The 22042-nt window shown below is 42.0% G+C and overlaps 2 protein-coding genes across 3 annotated transcripts in view; one reads left to right on the forward strand and one right to left on the reverse strand.

Moving 5' to 3' along the window:
• The window catches only part of LOC118809714 (ataxin-2-like protein), a 24336-nt gene extending 18892 nt beyond the window's left edge, over positions 1-5444 (reverse strand). Inside the window, 5 exon segments of the mRNA XM_036573251.1 lie at positions 1044-1200; positions 2874-2945; positions 3083-3142; positions 4524-4560; positions 5162-5444. Coding sequence (XP_036429144.1) covers positions 1044-1200; positions 2874-2945; positions 3083-3142; positions 4524-4560; positions 5162-5268 — 433 coding nt within the window. The 5' untranslated portion in view covers positions 5269-5444.
• Positions 4494-21920, forward strand: mto1 (mitochondrial tRNA translation optimization 1). 2 transcript variants are annotated; one of them, XM_036573253.1, is made up of 13 exons: positions 4494-4577; positions 9663-9905; positions 10083-10282; positions 11106-11223; positions 11310-11608; positions 13437-13549; positions 13660-13850; positions 13930-14060; positions 14611-14815; positions 16245-16416; positions 16956-17065; positions 18973-19130; positions 21672-21920. In XM_036573253.1, exons 2-13 carry the CDS (start codon positions 9710-9712, stop codon positions 21876-21878), a joined length of 2100 nt encoding a protein of 699 aa, XP_036429146.1. In that variant the 5' UTR covers positions 4494-4577; positions 9663-9709; the 3' UTR covers positions 21879-21920. The 2 variants fall into 2 exon arrangements, with proteins under 2 accessions (XP_036429146.1, XP_036429145.1); XM_036573252.1 differs by lacking the exon at positions 4494-4577 and adding an exon at positions 7294-7488.
• The last annotated feature ends 122 nt before the right edge of the window (positions 21921-22042 follow it).

Raw genomic sequence — 22042 nt, forward strand, 5'->3', positions numbered from 1 at the left:
ATTTACATGCAGCATGACAATCTGTTAATAATTCAACTAATACCTCAATCAGAATAGAATACGTCCATGTATACACTTGAATCAGACTGGACAGTTTCTATCCGATTGATCGAGGTGGGTAATCCTGTAAATAATCCGTTAAATAGAAGAATAATATCCGTGTAAACGCCTGTATCTGATTACATTCCCTATCGGAAAGTTTAAGTCCGTTCTGATCATGTTCGTCATAGTGAGAGTTTATACCGTTCAACATGGCGGAGCAGAAACTGGTCTGCAGAGGAGACGAAGTTTATGCTCTGATCTTTAAAAGACGGCGGTGGGACGGACGTCCAGCTTATGTGTCTCAGAACACGACGTCTTCCTCTCGGCCTTCTTTAATAAGGACATGTGAAGGACGTTTTTCTGAGTCTGACATCATTTTAAAGCAATTAAAAACACAAGCGCTGCTCACTGCTGCTCATCTCACTCTGACTGGACTCACGTGATGCTGGTTGTCACGGTAACGTCTACACTAAGTGGTTCTCTACGCATGCGTGTCATTTTGGATCTGATTACTTGTAGTGAGCATGTAAACAGAGATTTTCCATCAGAGTGTTGAGTAGAGTGAGAATAAACACCTCAGACTTAATCTGTAATCGGAATGTGTTCAATCAGATTGGCAAAAATCATTGCCGGTAAACTGCCAGTGACTGATTTGGCATTTTGTTACTGTTACTGTTATACTGCTATTTTAAAAGGCCTAACATTCACACAACATGCTGTATCATTAGAAAGTTACTAACCATCCTTTTATTTTGTTATAACCAGTTACCAAGGGAACAATCGCCTCTTATCAGAACAAAACTATAATTTCTAATCCCGGATTCTATTAGACTTAATCAGAATACAACAATAACATTTGCTAAACTGTGCTATAATGCCTGCTATTCTGCATCTACATTGTATGTGCTGACAACAAGTGTGACCACAGATCCAGGGTGTCTTTGCAGTGAGGAAAGACCAAATACAAGGTTTTGTTTTGTCCATGGTGCCCACTCTCTCACCTCTGGTGGCATAGTTGAGGTCCACATCCCGGCAGGTCATGGTGACGACATCGGTGGGGCTGAAGATCATGGTGTCCGTGATCTCCTCTCTCCTCGGAGGAGCCGACGAACCGTCCGCATCACAACGCTTATGAACAGCATCTACAGCCAGTTCACACTGCAGAAACACAACGGTAACAAATAAGTCTATCAACAGACATGATAACAAGCTGAAAACATTCACGCTGTCATTTGTGCCTCATCAGTAACAATACTGACAGATGAACAGAGATGGGAGTGTTTTTTATATTTGATCTCAGTATAGAGATGAGTATAGATAATATGAGTTTGCCCGGTTGCTTTTTCCTGTCATTAAAATTCCTTTCTGTTGTCTTTTTTGATATTTCGAATGTGTACTTGAACTTGACGCACCAGAGATGAGCACTTTTGGACATTTCTGAAAGCCAGAATTTGGCCTATGGAGGTCAAGATAGTTTTTTGCCCTCAAACTTTACTATACAGCACCAGCTTATATGGACCTGATCAAATCTTTGTGTTTCCATAGATAATATAACTACATAATTTTGTTGACCAGGCTGCTATGAAATACTACAGCAAAATTACTTCGTTTTTAATATATGCATTAAGTGACGTTCTGGGCTTGTATTTTTTTTTTAGCATTATAGCATTTTTCATATTGGCTTATGATCAAATCTGCTGTTATTTTTCAATTTTTTCCACATAACTAAATGGCTAAGATGTAAAAAAAGCTATTCAGAGTGGTTTGGTGTAAAATGCTCCGTTCTAGAGAAACTTACACAGTTAGAATTGTTCACAATATGGATGACAGGAACCAGATGTCTAAGGAGTTTAACACCTCTGAAAGCTAGACAAAAAGTTACTACACCAAATGGTTCTGAATGCGCTGCCTGATGCCTGAGACACTGTTTATGGTAGTTTTGTGATGAAGTTTTGTGCTTGTTAATCCACTTGTTAACTCAGAAAACAAGTGCAGGGTTCACTGGTGGCTTTGGAGAGTAAATAAAATGGCTGTATTTGTGTTGTAGTCATGGTGACCCCTGGTTCCTATCACCACCACTGTAAAGAAATTAGAGTCTATATGTTTCACTGCAACAAACCATTTCAAACTAACCCGTCTGAATGACTGTTTACATCATAATGATTGAATTATGCAAAAATAATTTAATATTCTGCAGTACTATCACTTCATTTTTGATGTGTTTATCTTTTTCAGTCGACTAATTATGTGAAATAACTGTTTTATAGTTTTGTGAACATGCTTCATATTGCTCTAGCTTTCTTCTTCCTCTCGGTTCTGGCTGCATCATTTCTGCTACCAGAAGCGGTTGTTTCTATCTTGAGGATAACACCCGTTTAAGCTGCCTCTGAGACAGTGGTATAAGTAGAACACAAAAAAACAAGAAACAAAAGGATGGGAATTAGAACAGGTTTAAAATAGCCAATAACCTATGTTTTAAGTGTGCCTGGATCGGCTCAATCCCAATCCTGTGGATCAGATCAGGACATCCCTGCTTTGGTCACTTATTCGATGACACTGGTCTGGTGGTGCCTAGCCATCACTGATTTACAGCACTATGGCTCCAAAACACCTCACAGAGATCCTCTAAGTTGATATCAACGACACCTTTCTCCAGGAATCTTGTTTCAGTACGGCTGGTTATGTTTTTATTGGCATACCTGAACACTGTTTGTTTAGAAATGTGGTCAAATTGCCCATCTCTAATGTTTTAAGGCAAACCGATGCACTTATTCAAGCCTGAGAAACATTCATATTGTTATTTGTTCAGTATCGGTCACGTTAGTACTGACCCTTGAGCTGAGCGTCTTGAAGATGCCCTCATACACGCTGCCATTCTTCACACGGACGTCACACGTGGAACCCTTCACAGAGAGAGAGAGAGAGAGAGAGAGAGAGAGAGAGAGAGAGAGAGAGAGAGAGAGAGAGAGATATTTGGGTAAAGGTTTGGACAAAAGCCTCCATGAGTGTTAATGTGGCGGCACAGTTCATGCTTACTCACCACGACAGCCGTAAGGAAGTGGGTCATGCGGGCGTTGTTGTAGACCCCCTCAAATCCCTGCTGAGCAGAGGGAAAGCCAACAAGGTTAGGGATGCATGATACCACTGATTTTCCACTCAATCTGTTACTGAATAACACCAAGGCTACTATCCTGATGCCAAAACCAATAAACCTCCTACTTTTCGCTTTTTTGGCATACAACACAAATTTAATTTCATTAAAAAAATAAAAATAAAAAACACACCTTTCAGACATTTTCAACTAATTTTTTAATGATCGATTATCTAGAAGAAAAGCCAAGATCTGTCTATCCCTAATAAAAAGGGTTGGGAGCCAAGCTGGAATGCCTGGACCCAAATCCAGTGTTCAGATTATTACTCCCACTCAACGTCAAAACAATTTCCAATAGACAACTTTTAACTACAGCACCACAGAGCTGGAAATATGATTTTATTTTCAATTATGTTTCTGACTTTCGATGATTATGAAAACAAGATAATAAAAGATATTATGACTATTGTGCCATTTTTTGTTTCACACTGATGCTCTTGTTTTGTCTTGTGTTCAATTGAGCGCACCCCTTTCCTTCCGCCCCTCCCTAAATGCCCAAACTCTGCCAGGCTGTGGCATGTTTAGTTCAGCTCGAGCCAAGATAACAGAATAAGAGAGTCTTTAGTCAACAAAAAAGGCGAAACCAATTCAGCTGTTTGGAAACACTTTGATTTCAAGGAGTCCAATGAGGAACAACAACAAATACTGTGCAAGATTCACAGTGGTGTCTTCACCACAAGGCAATACGGATAGTAAATAAAATGTCTATATTTATGTTGTAGACATTGGGACCCCTGGTTCCCATTATCACCACTGTAAAGAAATCTGAGTACGTTTCTCTACAAATTAACCATTTCACACCAAACCAGTCTGACTGACTTTGTTTACACCGTAACGACTGAATTATCCTAAAATTCTGAAAAAATACTGGAATTCTCCTTTAATATTCTGCCGCAAAATCACTGTATTTGTTGGTGTGTTTATCTTTTTTAGTGGAGTACTTATGCGTAATAACGTTTATAGTTTTGTGAACGTTTCGTATCGCTCTAACACCTCTCGGTTTTGTCTGCACCATTTCTGATACCAGAAGCGGTCCAGCCAGTTGCGAGTGAAAACGTGGAGTGAGTGTATTTTGTTAAAAAAAATTTTTTGTTTGTTTGTCTTAAGTTCAATAAATGCATGATGTTTCCAAAGTCAACAAGTAAGTGTGTTCAATAATCACAATCCCAGTACTGACCAAAATAATCATGCTTATGATTTCTGCCATAATCGAGGTCCAAAGCACAGAAATGATGTGGGATTAGCTCTTCTTCAGCGTTACCTATGTTAATGTTAGTACTGAAAAAATAAATTTACAGTGCAGTTTATATCAGTGTGTGGCAGGACCTACCGGAGAGGAGTGGAGAGGAGACTTCACAGAACGGTTCCTGTCAAAGAAGTAGAGGTTTGTCAGAAAGTCACTTCGTTTAATCTAACAGGACTTAAAACAGTTAATAACCGATGAGTCTGTTAACAAAATTATCCCACTTTTATCCCGAATGCTACGAAACCAGAGATTAACCCGCAGTAGTTAATCAACTCTCGTTGATAAAAACATCAGTTAAGTATCATTTTAAAAGATACTCTAGCTAGCTAAGCTACGTGCTCCCTTAACGGCTGCTGGAATGTTTTGAAAATTCGCACAAAAACAACTCTGGAGCAGCAGCGCTGTCAATGTTTATTAACAAACTAACTATGCTAAACAGTAAACAACCGATAAACAAACATATTACATACATAAACATAAGCAAACAAGCGGATAACGCCCCCTCTTCCAAGCGCGGCGAGGTTCACCATTGGCAGCAAGGACACTACTCGCCTACACGGATTGGTCGAGCGCTGCGTCAATCAAACACAACGCGTTCCTATTTGATGTTAGTCGTGTTCTAACAGCAGCCCCGCCCACTCCGCGGTGCACCGGTAGGCCTCTCCGGCGCGGGTGAATCCGCGGACTATCCTGATAGGGCTACCGCGCCCCCAAACACTCACCTGCCGGCTGGCGGCCTGCTTGCGGAGCCAGGCGTGGAGGGGCCGGGAGCGCCGTTAGCAGGTCTTCGGCCACCGGGGCCGCCGGGGCCGCTTTGCGCCTTCAGCATGGGCGAGCCGGGGAGGGGAAAGATCCACACAGGCGGAGCGGAGAGACGAGTCCGAGCGGCCACGGTGCGGTGCAGAGCCGAACTCACAACTGCTGGAGAGAAAACAGCTTCATCACTAACGTTACAGTCAGATAAACACTGACTAACATCATCTGAATTTCCTGCACAGAATGTGTCTTTAGGAGCGGACTGGGGATCGACGGTGGATGAGACGAAGCTGGTCTGCTTCTTGTTCGAATTTCCCCGTTCCACCTTAAATGGTGCATCAGTTACTATCCGCGACACTTAAGGTGGAACGGGAAAATTCCAATAAGAAGCTGACCAGCTTCGTCCCATCCACCCGGACCTCACAAACTCATCTCCGATTAATCTGGATTAAAGCGCCGACCATTTCCCACACTTCCTCCGCGCCTCTATTCCAGTGTTTCTGTACAGAATCCAGCTGACATTGACACCTGTCTGCTATCCGCATGCAGAAAAAGGTAAACCACGTTAAAGCGGCCGTTTCCCAGCACGGTTCCCGCCTCGTTAGCCTCTTACCCCGCTACCCGACTCCACACTCGGCTGCAGCGTTAGCATGCTAAGCTAAACTGTCCACAGCGCGCAGTTTTACCCGCTTAAATGTTTAATACTAATCGCTAATGAACGCCTCCACCTCTGCAACAGCCTTACCGTGTCTGTACCGAGTTTAGCTCCTTTCTCCTGCAGCTTTTAGGACGAAAGACTACGACAAAACAAGAATAAAAACCAAACCCGGTCCGCCGGTAGGACCCGAGACTGGCAATGATGTCCGATTCGTGGACGAATCGGTTCTCTTGAAACAGTTCGTGTGAAGGGCTCCTTTGAATAAATCTGTCGAACCGATTCACTGAACTCGAACGTGATCGAACATAATCGTAATATTCATCGCGTCTACGCAACGATTACGTCAGTGTTAAAGGAGGAGTCCACTGATTTTTCAAAATTTCTGTATAATGCGGTCTCTGTGATTCAAACAAAGTCATTCAGAATGGTTTGATGTGGGACGGTTCATTCTAGAGAACCTCAGATGTCTTTAAAGTAGCAGCAAATGGAACCAGGAGTCGCCATGTCTACAAAGCAAAGATTGCCTTTTTATTTACTATTCAGAACCACCAGTGAACCTGCACGTGTCTTCTGAATTTTTATGTGACGTTGATGGTGGTAAAATAGTGGTATATCTGGAAAAATCTTTTTCTTTGGGGACTCTTTTGCCTCACAGCTCACTACGTGTACAGCTCCACCATGAACAGCTTTTAAAAATATACATTTTAGGCCAAATCTGTGTCTCAAAACTTTAGCAAAACAATGTCTCTGACATCAGGCAGTCTTTTCATAACCATAAAATGTAGTGACTTTCTGTGAGGGAGGTTTTAGAGGCATTAAACTCTTCAGACGTCTGGTTCCTATCACCACCACTGTGAACAATTCTGACTCGCCAAGTTTCTCTACAATGAAGCCTTTCACACTAAACCACTCTAAGTGACTTTGTTCACATCTTAACCATTTAATTATGTGGAAGTTTTGAAAAAAATGGTGCATTTCCCCTTTAACACTTGCTCTTTTTCACTCCCTGCTCCTTCTATATTTATTTTCTGTGTATAATTTTAGTTACAAGTTTAGTAGTGTATATATTTTAGTTCATTTTTAGTCAAGTCTCTCTTAGTTATTTCTTAGTTAACATGTCTCATTTTCTTTCAAAAAATGTAGTTCTCCAGTGTGGGTAGTATGTTACATGCCCCACTTGTTCACTCACCCAAAAATTACAAACCTTTTTTGTGTTCGATTCATTGAAACGAACGATTCGAAAGAGTCGGTTCGGTCAACTGAATCCTATTTCCCATCACTACTCGCTAAGGAAGGTTCATTATTATTATCCCGGATCAACACTACTGTTTTATTGATTAGAAACTAATGATTAATCACTGATATTACTGTTTTTATATGTCGCTTTTAATAATCGAGGTAAATCTCTTAAGACCTTTGTTGTCGTACGTGGTGTTTTATGTGCGCCTCTACGGCCGTTATTACGGTCATTGGTTTGTAGTAATGGCGGCGCCCTGCTTGCTTGGAAAAGAAGAGTGACAAGAAAATAACTGTAAAACATAAAATCAGAAGACAGTTTTCAGCTAAAGTTCATGTAAATACACTGAAACGGCCCTGCGGGACGGTTGGAGAGTGATAACACGCCTGGATGAGCTGGTAAATTTGATCTTTTGCTGGGTTTACTGTGCTGGAAAGTGCGATTGAAGTGGGACTGAGCACTCTGATCTGAGATCAGCGCTCAGTGGGTCACGTGGTTCCGTTTTAACGCAGTGTAAACGGTGGAATCAGATCTCAGATCAGGCTTTCTTACTCGGATTGCGTCTGATACATGCGGGTCAGATTTTGACCTCCCAAAACGTGTAACAACAATGTAATAATGTTATAGTTACGCTTACAACACTGAGATTTGTGATTCTGTCTTCTGTCTGTTAGATAAGACTTCAGTAGTGCTGTATAATAGCAGTAATTACGCTTGTGTATAATAGTCATGTGATACTGTTCTATAATAATCTTTAATTAATTCATTCATTATAGATAGATAGATAGATAGAACTTTATTGATCCCGAGGGGAAATTGCAGTATTTCAGTAGCAACACATATAATTGCACATAAACTTATATATACTAAACAGAAAAATAGAAATAAATTTAGACACAAGTACAAGAGAAATAAAATAAAAGTATATCTATTTCCATATTTACATGGCATATGAGACAGATTTGTTGTATTTACTTCTGTCAGAATTGTTCACAGTGGTGGTGATAGGAACCAGACGTCCACCTCTAAAAGCTCCCTCAAAAAAAAAAACGGTTATGAATTCACTGCCTGATGTCTGAGACATTGTTTTATGATGGTTTGTGATAAAGTTTTGGCCTAAAGCATATTCAAATCAATTTATTTGAATCTGTTTATAGTGGAGGGTTAATAAAGGGTGTTATAAGGCAAAATAGTCACCAGAGCAAACTCTTCTCAGATTTTCCACTATTTTGCCATCTTCAGCATTCAATATAAAAACTTGCGTGTGTAGGTTCACTGGTCATTTTTAATAGTAAATAAAATGGCTATATATGTGTTGTAGTCATGGTGACCCCTGGTTCCTATCACCACCACTGTAAAGAAATCTGAGTCTGTCAGTTTCTCTAGAAATTAACCATTTCAGATCAAACCACTGTAAATGACTTCGTTTCCATCTCAAACATTTAATTAGACAGACATTTTGAACAAGCCGTGTTTGAGATGGAAACGAAGTCATCTTAAACACTGAATTAGACAGACAAGCAGTGGAGTTTCTCTTTAAGTTACTGAACCATTTAAGGTGGATATAAAGTAAAGATAGAAGTTAAGATTTAAAATTGTTGTTTTCATTCAATACCCATCATGCATTTCATTAACTGCTAGACTAGCCATGTTCTATAGGCTAAGAAATGCAACCAACTTAAATCCTAGAATTAATGTATAACTGCTAATTCACCCTTTAACCCTGAAGGTTGGCGCAGACTGCTGGTCACCATAGCAACGCAGACAACAATCTCACCTAGCTAGTAGCTAACGAAACGGCAAAGAGAGAGATTTAAGATGAACATCGATAATTTAGAGATGAATGGACGTTTATAATCACTCCAGCTGGTTTCCTGATACGTTTAATCTGCAACGAGAAACTGACAAACACTAAAAAGTCAAGAAGCTGAAGTCAGTTTCTCATTCGGCAGCTTCTTGTTCAAATTCTCCCGTTCTACCTTTAATGGTGCAACGGTTAGCTACATAGTTAGCTACATTCTGATGCTTCATGCACCATTTAAGGTGGAACGGGAAAATTCGAACAAGAAGCTGGCGAATGAGAAGCGACTTCAGCCTCGTAAAAAGTCGAACGTTGAGAGAAACTGTTCTACTTTTGTGGAAAAGTTTCCTGCTGGAGATGCGAGAAAAGCAACTATAGCTGAGCTAAAGCTTAAAGCAGAGCAAAGTGAGTCTGCACTTTCATTTGTTTTTATTTTTAGCCAGTACTAATATATTAGCAAGTACTGAGACGTATTTGCATCCTAGATGGTGAAACGTTACTTCAGTAAAATGGACATAAAATATTGTGGCTCCCAAAGTGGTTTATTTTGTTTAAACTTGACAAAATGGCTCTTCTTATCATTTGGGGTGCCGACCCATTCTAGAGACTACTGCAGCACCACTATGGGGCACGAGTAAGCGTCAGACATAGTAATGGTTACATTTTTAATTTTGGCCATTTTTAATTTTGGCCACTTTTAATGTTTCTACTGGCTGTCAATGATCAGGTTGCATGACTAAAATTAAATTCTTTCTTTCTTTCTTTCTTTAGTTTTCCACCTTTCTGTATTATGACACTTAAATAATAGCAAGCTTCATATGTCACTGCTACGGAGACTGCTCGTCCAGCATCATTTCCTGTCCAATTGCTCTGCTCGAGCTGCTAGTAGTGTCGCCCGCCAAAAATATGACGTTATTGTCGTGGGTGGTGGACATGCCGGCACAGAGGCAGCTGCCGCTGCAACCAGAACTGGGGCCGAAACGCTGCTCATCACACAGAAAATCGAAACGATTGGTAAGTCAAAGGCCAGTCATATCAACCTATGCCAGCCCAGCCATGTTCTATAGGCTACAGTAAGTTATTTGGCAGCCCGAACCCAAAAATCCATTCCAAAGCAGGTATAGTTTACCTATTTCTAGGTGTAGATGTACTTCAACCCATTATATTCCTCTCTTTGTATTTCTCTTATAGGGGCTCTCTCATGCAACCCATCATTGGGAGGAGTTGGGAAAGGTCAACTAGTAAAGGAGGTGGATGCTCTAGATGGACTGATGGGACGGGCTGGGGACTACGCTGGGGTTCACTTCTCCATCCTCAACCGTAGAAAGGGACCTGCTGTGTGGGGCCCCAGGGCACAGCTTGACCGTGGCCGCTACAAAGAATTCATACAGGTAGCTCACGTTTGCGTTAGGCATACTGGAAATGCAGGTACTGCATAAACCTTTTCTTTGTTATACTGAAAAATGTCTGTTGGTGTGCCTCAGGGGTCTACTCTAGGGCCTGCTTTTATTAGAGGTGGGCCAGTCAGTGTTTTTGGGGCTGATGCCGATCACCGATCGCCTTTCAGCATGATCAGATGATAGTCAATCGAGGGCGGGGCTGGACTGTTAAGGCCTATTCCCTGAATTAACTACAGTTAAATACAGTCGCTGTAACATACGTACCATGATTCGTAGCCTTTCAGCTCTTTGCCTGTAACATTTGCTTGTCATATACACTTTTATGCTCTGCTACAAGAGTTCTGCTGCCATCCTGACGCACATTTGTTTGGGCTGCAACCATGACAGTGGAGCTATGATTTTACTGCATTCATACAACACAGAAAATAGAGCAGGCTTAGGAACTTAGACAGCGTCAATTTGGGACTCGGTGTGAAAGATGGCATAAATATACGTGTTCATTTTCAAAACTTGACGTACGTTTTTTCGTCTATAAAAATAAGCCTTTAGTCCTGTAGTCAAAAGTCAAAAGGTCTGTATTTTCCATCTAGCGTTTGAACGAGGGTCCTGTGACCAAGGGGCTTCACAAAAGGCTGCAGCAATCCTTAAATATGGCCCATATTGTTACGTCACTGATCAGCTCTCAGGAATGGCTAACTTAGAGAAGTATCGGCCGATCCCATATTTGGGTTAAAAATCCGATACCGATACATAGCCGATCGATCATTCCATCTCCATTTTTTTAAGTTGTTTTTTCCTTCTGTTCCTTTCTTAGTCGGAGTTGTTGAACATGCCCAGACTGACTGTCATTGAGGGATCTGTGGAAGGTCTGTTAGTGTCCACCGCTGACCCAGAACGGCCAGGAAAACACAGAGTGACTGGAGTTCGCCTAGGTGAGGAATGACCCCTCAATTCTGGGTGCATATTCAGCACATAAATACAGACATTTATGCCCCTCCTTTTTGTGTCTTTCTCTTAGCTGATGGAAGCAATGAAATCCTCTCCAGTTCTGTCGTTCTCACTACCGGCACATTCCTCTCCGGCTCCCTCTTCATGGGCAAGACCACTTCTCCAGGGGGGAGGATGGGCGAACCTCCCTCTTGCGCCGGACTGACCCACAGTCTGAGAGAGATACTCGGATTAAAGCTCGGCCGCCTGAAGACCGGGACGCCCCCTCGGATCGTCAAAGAGACGGTCGACTTCTCCCTTGCACAACTTCACCTGCCCGACTCACGACCAACTCCGTTTAGCTTCATCAACACGCACACACACTGCAAGGTAAACATCATACATTCAGACAAGTGTAATAGGAGGAGTTGGGACAGATTTATTCTTTAAAATTGCTGATCGATCTTTGTTAGAATGTCCCGATAGATGATACTGTTAATATTTAATAAAAAGAGGCACTCAGCGTTCCAGTTTACAGTCTGGTGCATGTATTGATCATGTACTTGTGCTTGGTATCCACATCTGGAAGAGTAAAATTAGCTTAAGTTCATATTTCAACAATTAGTATCAGTCAGTCAGTCAGTGACTCAGTAAGAGACATTGACTCCTGTAGGCTGGTCTGCTGGGCAGTCCAATTGAAAAATCCATGGTTGATAGGACTAATTTGGTCCTTTTAACAATTAGCATTTTATAACATGGCCACATGGTGACGCTGAATAGTGTCCTGCCACACTCACTGATGGTCAAACATGTTGAGCTTAAATGTCTTTGAAAGAAACACTGTCCACTTGGCAAAGAACCTTCCTTTGCACTGAATCTCACAATTGCATATGTCCATTCACTCCAGCTCAGATTCTTATGTTCATACTTGGTGTTTTTACAGCTTCCATTATTTTCATTACTTGCAGTTTTTCAAAGATATTTTTCCACACATTCAAAGTTTAGTCTTAGAAGTTGGTTGCATTTTTTGTTCCTCACAATCTAAGTAATCCCAAATTTCACAAAGTTAGATTCATGAAACCTCACTCCATATCTCAGATGTCCAGTTTAGGTGTTCTAGTTCCTTTTCTCAGTGAGGGCTTCTCGACAGCTATACATCCTTTCAGACCCATAGTGCTGAGTTGTCTTCTCGCAGTGGAAGGATGGATGTGGATTTTTTTAGATCTGAAGTAAGAGTGGAGCTTGGTTTTCTCCTCTGTCTCAACGATGAAAGCTTGATGGGGACAATTTTGGTGGACAGTTTTCTAAAGTCCAGTTTTAGAAACTTTGGTTTTTATGTTCTTTTGACTTCCTCCTTCCTCATGCAAGTGGGTTATCATATATTCAGGCCCAATCCCATTCCTTATTTTTACCCCTACCCCTTGTTTTTGAGTGTTCTGAAATGGGACCCTCAAATAAAAAGAGCATCACTTCATTAACAGCTACCAGCGCTGCTCTGTAGGCGACCCTGCCAGTCTGCAGTGACAGCAGAGGAGGGTAAAGTTCAGCTCCTCACTGCTGGGCTTTAGTTACATTTAGAGCATCATATGCCTTCAAAGAGGGGGGGGCAATTATTTATCATCGTTCCACCTTAAATGATGCAGCAGTTCTGACATCTGAGGTGCCAGAATGTAACTGCTGGATCATTTTAAGGTGGAACAGGAAATTTAGCTACTGAGACATCAGCTACTACTAGCAATTGTTCATGCATGTTATGAAGAAGAGAGCCATAATGCATTAAAACGACATTAAACTAAGGTAATACAGTGGTTATCGTAATTTTTTGATGGAAAAAAATCTCACATTTGTGGGTTTCTTTGGTCTCTTGTGCTCCGTCTTGCCGTTTTTTTTTCCTCATAACTCTCTGTTTGGAGTCTCTGAAAAACCTCTGTTTGGAGGGCTATGTAGCCCTAACACTTCGCCCTACCCCTCTATCTCAACAAGTATTGGGATATCCTACCCCTAGACATGAAAGCACAAAACAGAGGGGTAAGGGCTACGTGGTAGGGGCAAGGGGTGAAATGGGATTGGGCCTTAATCTCCTCATATGAATACCTCAGTGGCTGGAAATAAAATAAATGAAGTTAGTGAAAGAAATGGCCCTGTACCTGTAATTAAACAACAAATTTTGATTTTTTTTGATAAACAAAAGTGTTACATTAGATCTTTTGTTTGACAGCCTGAGGAGCAGATCCCCTGTCATCTGACATACACAACCCCTGGGGTCGACAGAGTGGTCAGAGAAAGTCTACACATGAACTCTCACATACAACAGGACACCAAAGGACCCAGGTACTCTGAACACACTCAAAAACCATTGCATAATAAACTATGTACCAGATTTAGGCAGCATAGTTAAACATCCACCTAACTGCATGTCTTTCCTCCTCCACCCCACTCAGGTACTGTCCTTCCATAGAGTCAAGGGTGTTGCGCTTTCCAGGTCGACAGCACCAGGTGTGGCTGGAGCCGGAGGGTTTGAACTCTGACCTCCTGTACCCTCAGGGTTTGTCTATGACCATGCCACCGGAGATGCAGCTCCGCCTCATCCGAGAGATCCCCGCCCTGCAGCGGGCGGATATTCGCACACCAGGTAAGGCAGGATCCCACGGTAGGATGCGTGAACTGGAAGAGTGAGATTTCGGCCTCATCTGATCTTACCTTTTCGGCAGGTTACGGGGTTCAGTACGACTTCGTCTGCCCGACGCAGCTCTTCCCGTGGCTGCAGCTGAAAAGCGTTCAGGGCCTTTTCCTCGCCGGTCAGATTAATGGGACCACAGGCTATGAAGAGGCAGCAGCTCAGGTAAACAAGATGCAGCTAACGATTATCTGTCCCTTTGGCCACCATCATTCAAAGTTCGGTCTGTGCAACAGTGGCACATTGAAACAAAAGAACTTATATCGCCCCCTACACTTCCTGTAACGTATTGCAATCTGTCAGATTGACCACATGCATTGTATGAACATTACAGAGCATTCGTTTTTGTTAGCTTTTGTTTTTATGTAAATAACGTGATGATATTCTCATGACTAATGGACTTTGTTGACAACCCTAAACACGGCACCCCCTAAAGACAGAAGGAGGAACACATTCTGTACTGTAATCGTGACACTGGGCCTAACTATAAACTGCATATGCTAAATGTCAATATTTGCCTTCTAATTTGGTTCAAGTACTGAGTCAGATTTGATTGGTTCAAGCTTTGTCACCTGATCATTTTGATTTTATTTATTAATTGCTATGCTAGTAGGCTGTAGGTGGCCAGCCAAGTTTCCTTAGGTCATATTTTATAATCAGTTATTATCAAACCCATATGAATCCACAAATCTGACATGCCTTTCTATCCTTTCAGGGCCTATGGGCGGGCGTAAACGCCGGTAGGACTGCCCTCTCTCTGCCCCCTCTATCTCTTTCACGCACTGAGAGCTATATCGGCGTTCTAATCGACGACCTGGTGGGGCACGGGGTTACGGAGCCGTACCGCATGTTCACCAGCCGGGCTGAGTTCAGAACATCACTCAGACCAGACAACGCTGACCTTCGCCTTACGCCCAAAGGTATGCTGAAAAGTGGGCAATACTTCACAATGTCACATACTGACAATATCCATATGCTCAGAAAAGCTTATTGTATTGTATTGTGACATAATTTAGCACAGTAACGATATATACTATCGTATTGCCGAAGCCTAGTGAGTACATTACAGTAACTCTATAAATCCATTTTTTAGTTTATCTAGATCCTGGTTTGTTCATGCCCATGAAGAACCACAAACTGTTAGCTTTCCTCGCTAACGAACGCTCCTTTTCAACGAAAGGACTAACAAGCAGAAGCAGAGCCTGACACAGAAAATACCTTCAGAATCTGTCGTCATGACTGACACCATGTTGGTGTCTTAAGGACAAATAATTCATCCCCGCTGCTCAAAGAATCTGTTTCTTCTTCCTTATCCTTCTTTTTCTTGCGTTTTCAGTGTTTAAACAAAAGAAATTGCTCGGAGTCGGCGTGAAGATCCCACTGTGTTATAAATCGCATCCATTTTTTTCATCTGAAAAATTGTACTTGGTGTTACTAGGCCTTCAGACTGTAATGGCCAAAGACATTAATGTGAATCAGCATTAGCTTAGTGCTAACACACTTCTAGAACACTGTAGGAGCGCTAGTAGAGATTATATTATATAGATCTATACACTTCTATGAGTGTTTATGCTTCTATATGCTCCTATAGAGTAGGTGTGGGCAGTGTGTCAATAATAGATCACAATATGCATCATGATATATTTTTTCAGAGGTCTCACAATGTCAACAGTCTTGACCAGCTGTTATTTTCTGCAGTCAGACGGTCTGCAAGTTATATAATACCCGGTTTGTGGGGGGAAAGACATGAATTATTAGCGTTAGCTTAGTGGTTCCCAAACCTTTTGATTGCTATTTTTTCCTTGTTTTTGACAGTTTTGACATATATGGCCTGAACTGAAGGCCTAGCACTACCTGGTACAATTCACCACTGAAAATAAGGGTTAATTAGGAAAAAATGGTGTAAAAGTTCAAGATTTGGGACTGGTGCTAGCATACATGCTAATAGCAACAGAGTTAACTACCTAGCTAGCTCACATTCCCTTAGCGCACTTATGCTAATTATTAAAATACCCATTAACACATAAACATAGCAGTCTAGTGATTATGTAATAGTGCTTGGAGAAAGTTTTACAGGACAAAATGAACTACATTGTGTTTGGAAAAGTCTTTTTACTTGTAATGTTAGTTTCAGCTGCAGGTGTTGGCAATATAGAGGAGAATTTGCAGCTAAACATTATTCAGAGTGGATCTCTGAAGGTGTTACTGCACTGTTTTGTTGTTTGTGTAAGATCCATAAAATCACAATTAATATATTTTCTGCTTTCATTGTTTCTATTTTTATATGAACGCTCCTTAAATTACACTCATTTAGAACTGAATTGATCTGTTTAACCTGGTTTCTCTCAGGTTTCGAGGAGATTGGCTGTGTGTCCTCACACCGTTACCTGGAGGCTGTCCGAGTGAGGCAGGGCCTGAGCGAGGCTCTCTCTGCCCTGCAGTCCGTCACGCTGTCGCCCTCTCGCTGGAGAGAGAAACTGAGGGACATCTGCATCAGTGAGACCAAGAGCACTCTGATCAGGTCAGTAAATCAGTGAAATTTGAGATTTCATGATGCACTAAATGGTCTCCTAATGAACCATCCATCCATACATCATCTAAACCGCTTATCCTTCTGGGTCACGGTGGGGTGCTGGAGCCTATCCCAGCTGCCATTGGGCGGAAGGCAGGATACACCCTGGACAGGTCGCCAGTCCATCGCAGGGCAGACAGACAGACATACACAGTCACACACACTCACACCTAGGGGCAATTTAGCATGTCCAATTGGCCTGACTGCATGTTTTTGGACTGTGGGAGGAAACCGGAGTACCCAGAGGAAACCCACGCAGACACGGGGAGAACATGCAAACTCCACACAGAAATGACCCTAATGAACCATAATCAACAAATTGCTGTCAAGTCAGGAAAATCCTGATTAAAACCAAATTAGCATCTTCAATAAATCACTTTTTCACACACAGATTTGATACTTTGAATAAATGTCTTGAATGAGTTGCTCAGTTTAAGAAAACCCAACACGTTGTACTCTGTCTAATGTTCTGTCTTTTGTTTTCCAAGTGGAGAAGAGATGCTGCAGTATAAAGACGTCTCCTTCAATATGGTGGCCTCCGCTTTTCCCGAGATCCTTTCACCGCACGTGGAATTTTCTGAGAGGATAAAAATTGAAGGTAAATGTTTTTCGCCAACCAGTAGAAGCTTTTCTCTTCCCACTCTAACAGAGATGATTCAAACCTCTCCCTGAATATCTTGGACCTGAATTTGTTGAGTTAGCGCAGGACTGCAAACGATAACCACTTCGGTAAAGTAGATGTGGGAAATGTGTCAGTTATATATTATGATACGCATCATAACATATTTCTTTCTGAGGTCTTATGATGCCAACAGTGGGACGGACATGAATTATTAGCATTAACATAATGGTTCCCAAACTTTTCATGGTCACGTACCCCTTCAGACATTTAACCCAACGCAAATGTTCACGAACATGCCGCAAATCACATTTAGCACAGTAACGTCACCTGTTTACCTTTAACAGCTCTACAGCTCGAACCAGCAATAGGAATATGCAACCAAAGTGCTAACGGCTAAGCTACAAACTAATACCTGAGTCATTAAAGGAAAGTCTGTCCACTCAACCGCCATCTTGGCTACACCGGCAGGCAGTTATACCACACCAGCCACACAAGATCCGGCGTATAAAACCGAAACCAAAAGCCATTTTAATGTTTCAGATACTTATTTGAAATCACTGATAAAATCTGACCAAAACAGCATAAATAGGTTTTGCATTTGGCTCGAATAACACACAAAGAAACACGATTTTTCAGCCTGTTCTTGTTACTGCGCTTGCACGGATCTCCACAGCGAGGCGGGGGCCACAGCACGGCTTAAACAGCAAGCTGACTGGTTTGAACAGCAGGATTCCTCGTAAACAGATGCCATGTTAAAGCGTTATGAACCTTCCCGTTCATGTTTTAACCACTGACCTGTCTCCTCCTTTATAATGTCTCTGCTAATACTTCACTACAGTCACGAACTAATCCACGTCTGTGAAAACGAAACCAACTCACAAACACGACTAACAAGAAGTATATATGCTTTAACAACAGTTAGTAAACGATACTCACTTCATTCACGGCAATAATAGCGCATGACGAACTAGTTAGTTAATTTCCCCGAGAGCGTGAGGTGCAGAAGGAACCGGAGTGAAATGCCGCCTTCTACAACGCAGCCTTGTATACAAGTATCAATAAATAAACAGCAAAATACCTAGTAGAGTGTTACAAGTATCATACACAGTCATCACTTATGCATATACACCAGAGCCGCTGTCCAGAAATCAGCCACTGACTTTAGATTAGTGTAAATGTTAAATGTCTAATTTTTTTTTGCGTACCCCCAGAGTCATTTGGCGATCCCCTGAGGGTACACCACAGTTTGGGGAACCACTGTTATAGTGTAGTGGATTACACCACTGCCCATCTCAACTGGGGTTCGATCCTCTGTCTGGACAAGCTCATCACAATATATACATCCATGGGCAAGACTCCTAATGCTACATCCACCTCCCTCTCCACATTGTTAGGGCTCATTTGTACTCTCTTTATGTACGAAAATGAATATGTCCATTTCAAACGATGTAACTTTCACTGGCCACATACACCAATCAGGCGTAACGTTATGAGCACCTTGTTTCTATGCTCATTGTCCATTTTATCAGCTCCACTTACTATATAGGTGCACTTTGTAGTTCTACAGTTACAGACTGTAGTCCATCTGTTTCTCTGCATACTTTGTTAGCCCCCTTTTACCCTGTTCTTCAGTGGTCAGGACCCCCATGGACCCTCACAGAGCAGGTACTATTTGGGTGGTGGATCATTCTCAGCACTGCAGTAACCCTGACGTGGTGGTGGTGTGTTAGTTTGTGTTGTGCTGGTCTGAGTGGATCAGACACAGCAGTGCTGCTGGAGGAAAAATATATTGTGATGTAGTTTTTTTATGCTGATATCACATCACCTCTAGTTTAAAATGGCTTTAGTTACTTACCGGAGACATTTGTGTGGCTCTCCTGTAGCTGTGTACCGACCGCACTGTGAAAAACAGCAGAGGGAGATGGAGAGAATGCGAGAGGAGGAGAGTCTGTCTCTGCCCCCAGATATCGACTACTTCTCTCTTCCTGTGTCCCTCTCTGATGAGGTTCGAGAGATACTGGACAAAGCGCGGCCAAGCACGGTGAGTAAACACGCATTTTTAAACGTAGATTAGCTCAGAAAATGTACATTCTTTGCAAGCTCAGTATTTGATGTTCAATAGTAAAATCATTAGATTTAATTCTGGCTTCTTGGACAGATTAAATCCCAAATTCAAACAGCATTCTCTCTGGGAGGTCCTCAAGATCTGACCTCAGATTGGACCGCAAGAGTTAGCGAAACGCTAATGTTTCAGCATCAGGGAAAAAAAGCCAATTGTGTACTTCTGTTTAAAGGCCATTACACACCGAATGCAATGTGAATAAACAACACAAAAACATGGAACATAGGCCGCTACTGCCTTATGGACCGTTATTAACCTCAGAAATACAGGCGATCGTATCACTGCAGTTCACCGCAGAAAGGTGTGTCACTTCATATTTGTCATAGTTGCCAAGACTGAAATTCCAGGATGTGTCAAGAACTGGTGGAGATCCAAACACATAACAATGTGGGAGTCCAGGCTAGATAAAGGACATAATTGATTTGTGGAAAAACTCTTTTACAGCTATCAGAGCACAATAACGTCAGCTAACATCTGCAAGAGTGATAAATTAATGGACAGGTAAAAATTACTATAACCAAACCACTAGATTAGCCATGTTAGCTGGAGATGTTGAAACAGCTCGCTAACAATAAACTAGTTAAAATGAGCGCTGAAGTGCCACTGTAGACGTTTTCTTATTTGCATTTATAAGCACTGAGCTGGTCTCCTGATAAGTTTAATCTGCAACGAGAAACTGTCAAACACTAAAAAGTCGCGAGGCTGAAGTCAGCTTCTTGTTCATATTTTCCCGTTCCACCTTAAATGGTGCAGCAGTTACGTTCTCGTGACTCAGGCACCATTTAAGTTGGAGCCACCGGATCCAGTGACCGAACACCTACTCCTTGCCGAGCACTCGCTCTCTCAGTCGCTGATCATTTTTGAGGGAGAAAATGAAAACTGTTCCTCTGAAAGCGGCTGCAGCAGCAACTTTAAAGCACAAAATGCATTCAGTGTAACGTTAACTTGTCAGTCAGCAGCGGTGAAATGCAGACACAGAGGTTTGTTTACTCCGTATGACAAAGTTTATTCCTTTATAATTTCACAAACTCATTTTTTCTCTGCTCATCCTCAGCTGACAAACCTTTGAAACTGAGATAAGGTTGTTTTTGCTTCAAGCTCTAACAGTTGAGTGATCTGTACACGCTCAACTCGTCATTGTTGCTACTGCAACTGCTTTAGCGGAAGAAGCGTTACCCTACAACGACTACTTCCAGCAGAAAAAAATGCAGAAATGTGGAAAGGGCCTATTCAGACAATTTTTTCGCATCAGAATGCACCGGACATGCCTCATTTTTTTGGGGAAAAAAGCTGAACACAGCATCAATCAAAAGGTCCTTGCCTTAATGGGATAATCTTTGGCACTTTGCAGGACGCTTTTCACAAATGTGAAAAGATTCATTCAGGAGCTGAAACTGTATAAACTCTTTCACTCACAGCTCAGATCTCTAACTCTGTTTGAGTTGATTTTGGAGATGCAGCTCCAAACTAGACGAAGCAAAAAAACAGGACGAAAATAAAAACTATCTTCAAGTGCAAATCGATATCGTTTGTTCCTCACAAAACGGGCAAATGGTGACACTGGACAGGCTACTTTCCATTTTTAGAAAAATGAAAATAGTGTGAAGAGCTTCGTGGCTTCATTCAAAAGCTGACACTTTAACTGCTTCCTCATATAACTCGGATCTTCAGAGTCTTCCTTGAGCTGCTTTCAGAGATTATAATCCTTTTATGAAAAAGTTCCAGTTTCCAGGACACAGGCAGTCCGCCATCACCGTTGTCGCCATGGCAACACCAGAAAGGATCGTTATTGATCAGCGAGTTCGGTTGTGTCTAAAATGTAATACATGCTACCAGCTCATTCATATTTTGAGGCAGGAAGACATCCAGTCATGTCCGAATCACATGTTCATATAAAACGCCGCCTGCTGAGATTCCTCTGTTTTTTGAAGGCGGTGTTGATGTGTCCACTGCTGCCTCACATTTCCCATAATCCTAGGAAAAAATAGCTGAAAACAGCGGCACTGACGCAGTGGAGGAGAGAGACTGGTGTGTGTACAAATACAATGCTTTTTGTTTTGGTTATAAAAAGCTCTGCATGCTTTCTTAAAAGAATTCTGGGTAAAAGATGCTAATGTCTAATGCTAACAGTGAGCTGTCATATCTTGGCAGTGATGCAATGTATCACTGCATTCAAAGCGTGTCTCAAAGACCATGCGGTTGCAGGGACCTTCGTCACAACGCTGTCTTCTAAGGCACTGACTCATGAGACAGCATAGGCAGCAAGGCGTCAAGACAGCTGCCTCCAGTTTTGGACACAGCCTTCATGTCAGCACCCATCCATCTCTGAGCGCAGCTTTTATGTAACTAGGAGCCGCAGCGCCATCTGCAGGACAAATTTAATTTCAGTCTAATTTAATGTCCATATTAGGACTATGAGAAAAAAATGATGTGGTAAAGTTCTGTCTGTTTGTTCCTCAGCTGGGAGCAGCTACGCGACTGCAGGGAGTCACCCCAGCAGCCATTGTCCACCTCCTGAACTACGTGACAAGAACAGGGCGCAGGAGCAGAGCGCAAAGAGAAACAGACCGACGGACAAAGATTCCAGACTGGAAGCATCGACCTCAGACTGACCAGCAAGTGGAATCAAATCAAAATCAAGAGGTGGGCATTGTGCTCCAGAATTAGCTTTTAGAGGCAGCAGCTTCTGAAGACTGTTACTACAATAAAGGAGAGTCTACATGAGTGTATTATGTAAAATTATGTATTTTGCAAAATAAAAATAAGTTATTAAAAAACTGTACATGTTCAGAATGAGGTAGAAAATTAGCCAACAGTGAACAACATTCAGA

This window comes from Colossoma macropomum, unplaced genomic scaffold (genome assembly GCF_904425465.1).
Source record: "Colossoma macropomum unplaced genomic scaffold, Colossoma_macropomum, whole genome shotgun sequence".
Taxonomy (NCBI): Eukaryota; Metazoa; Chordata; class Actinopteri; order Characiformes; family Serrasalmidae; genus Colossoma; species Colossoma macropomum.

Bases quoted from the DNA above. Each gene is read 5' to 3' on its own strand.
- mto1 (XM_036573253.1), top strand. From the start codon at position 9,710: ATGTCACTGCTACGGAGACTGCTCGTCCAGCATCATTTCCTGTCCAAT. The intron at 11,609-13,436 runs GTAAACATCATA...TTTGTTTGACAG, and splicing joins ACACGCACACACACTGCAAG to CCTGAGGAGCAGATCCCCTG. The intron at 14,061-14,610 runs GTAAACAAGATG...CTATCCTTTCAG, and splicing joins ATGAAGAGGCAGCAGCTCAG to GGCCTATGGGCGGGCGTAAA.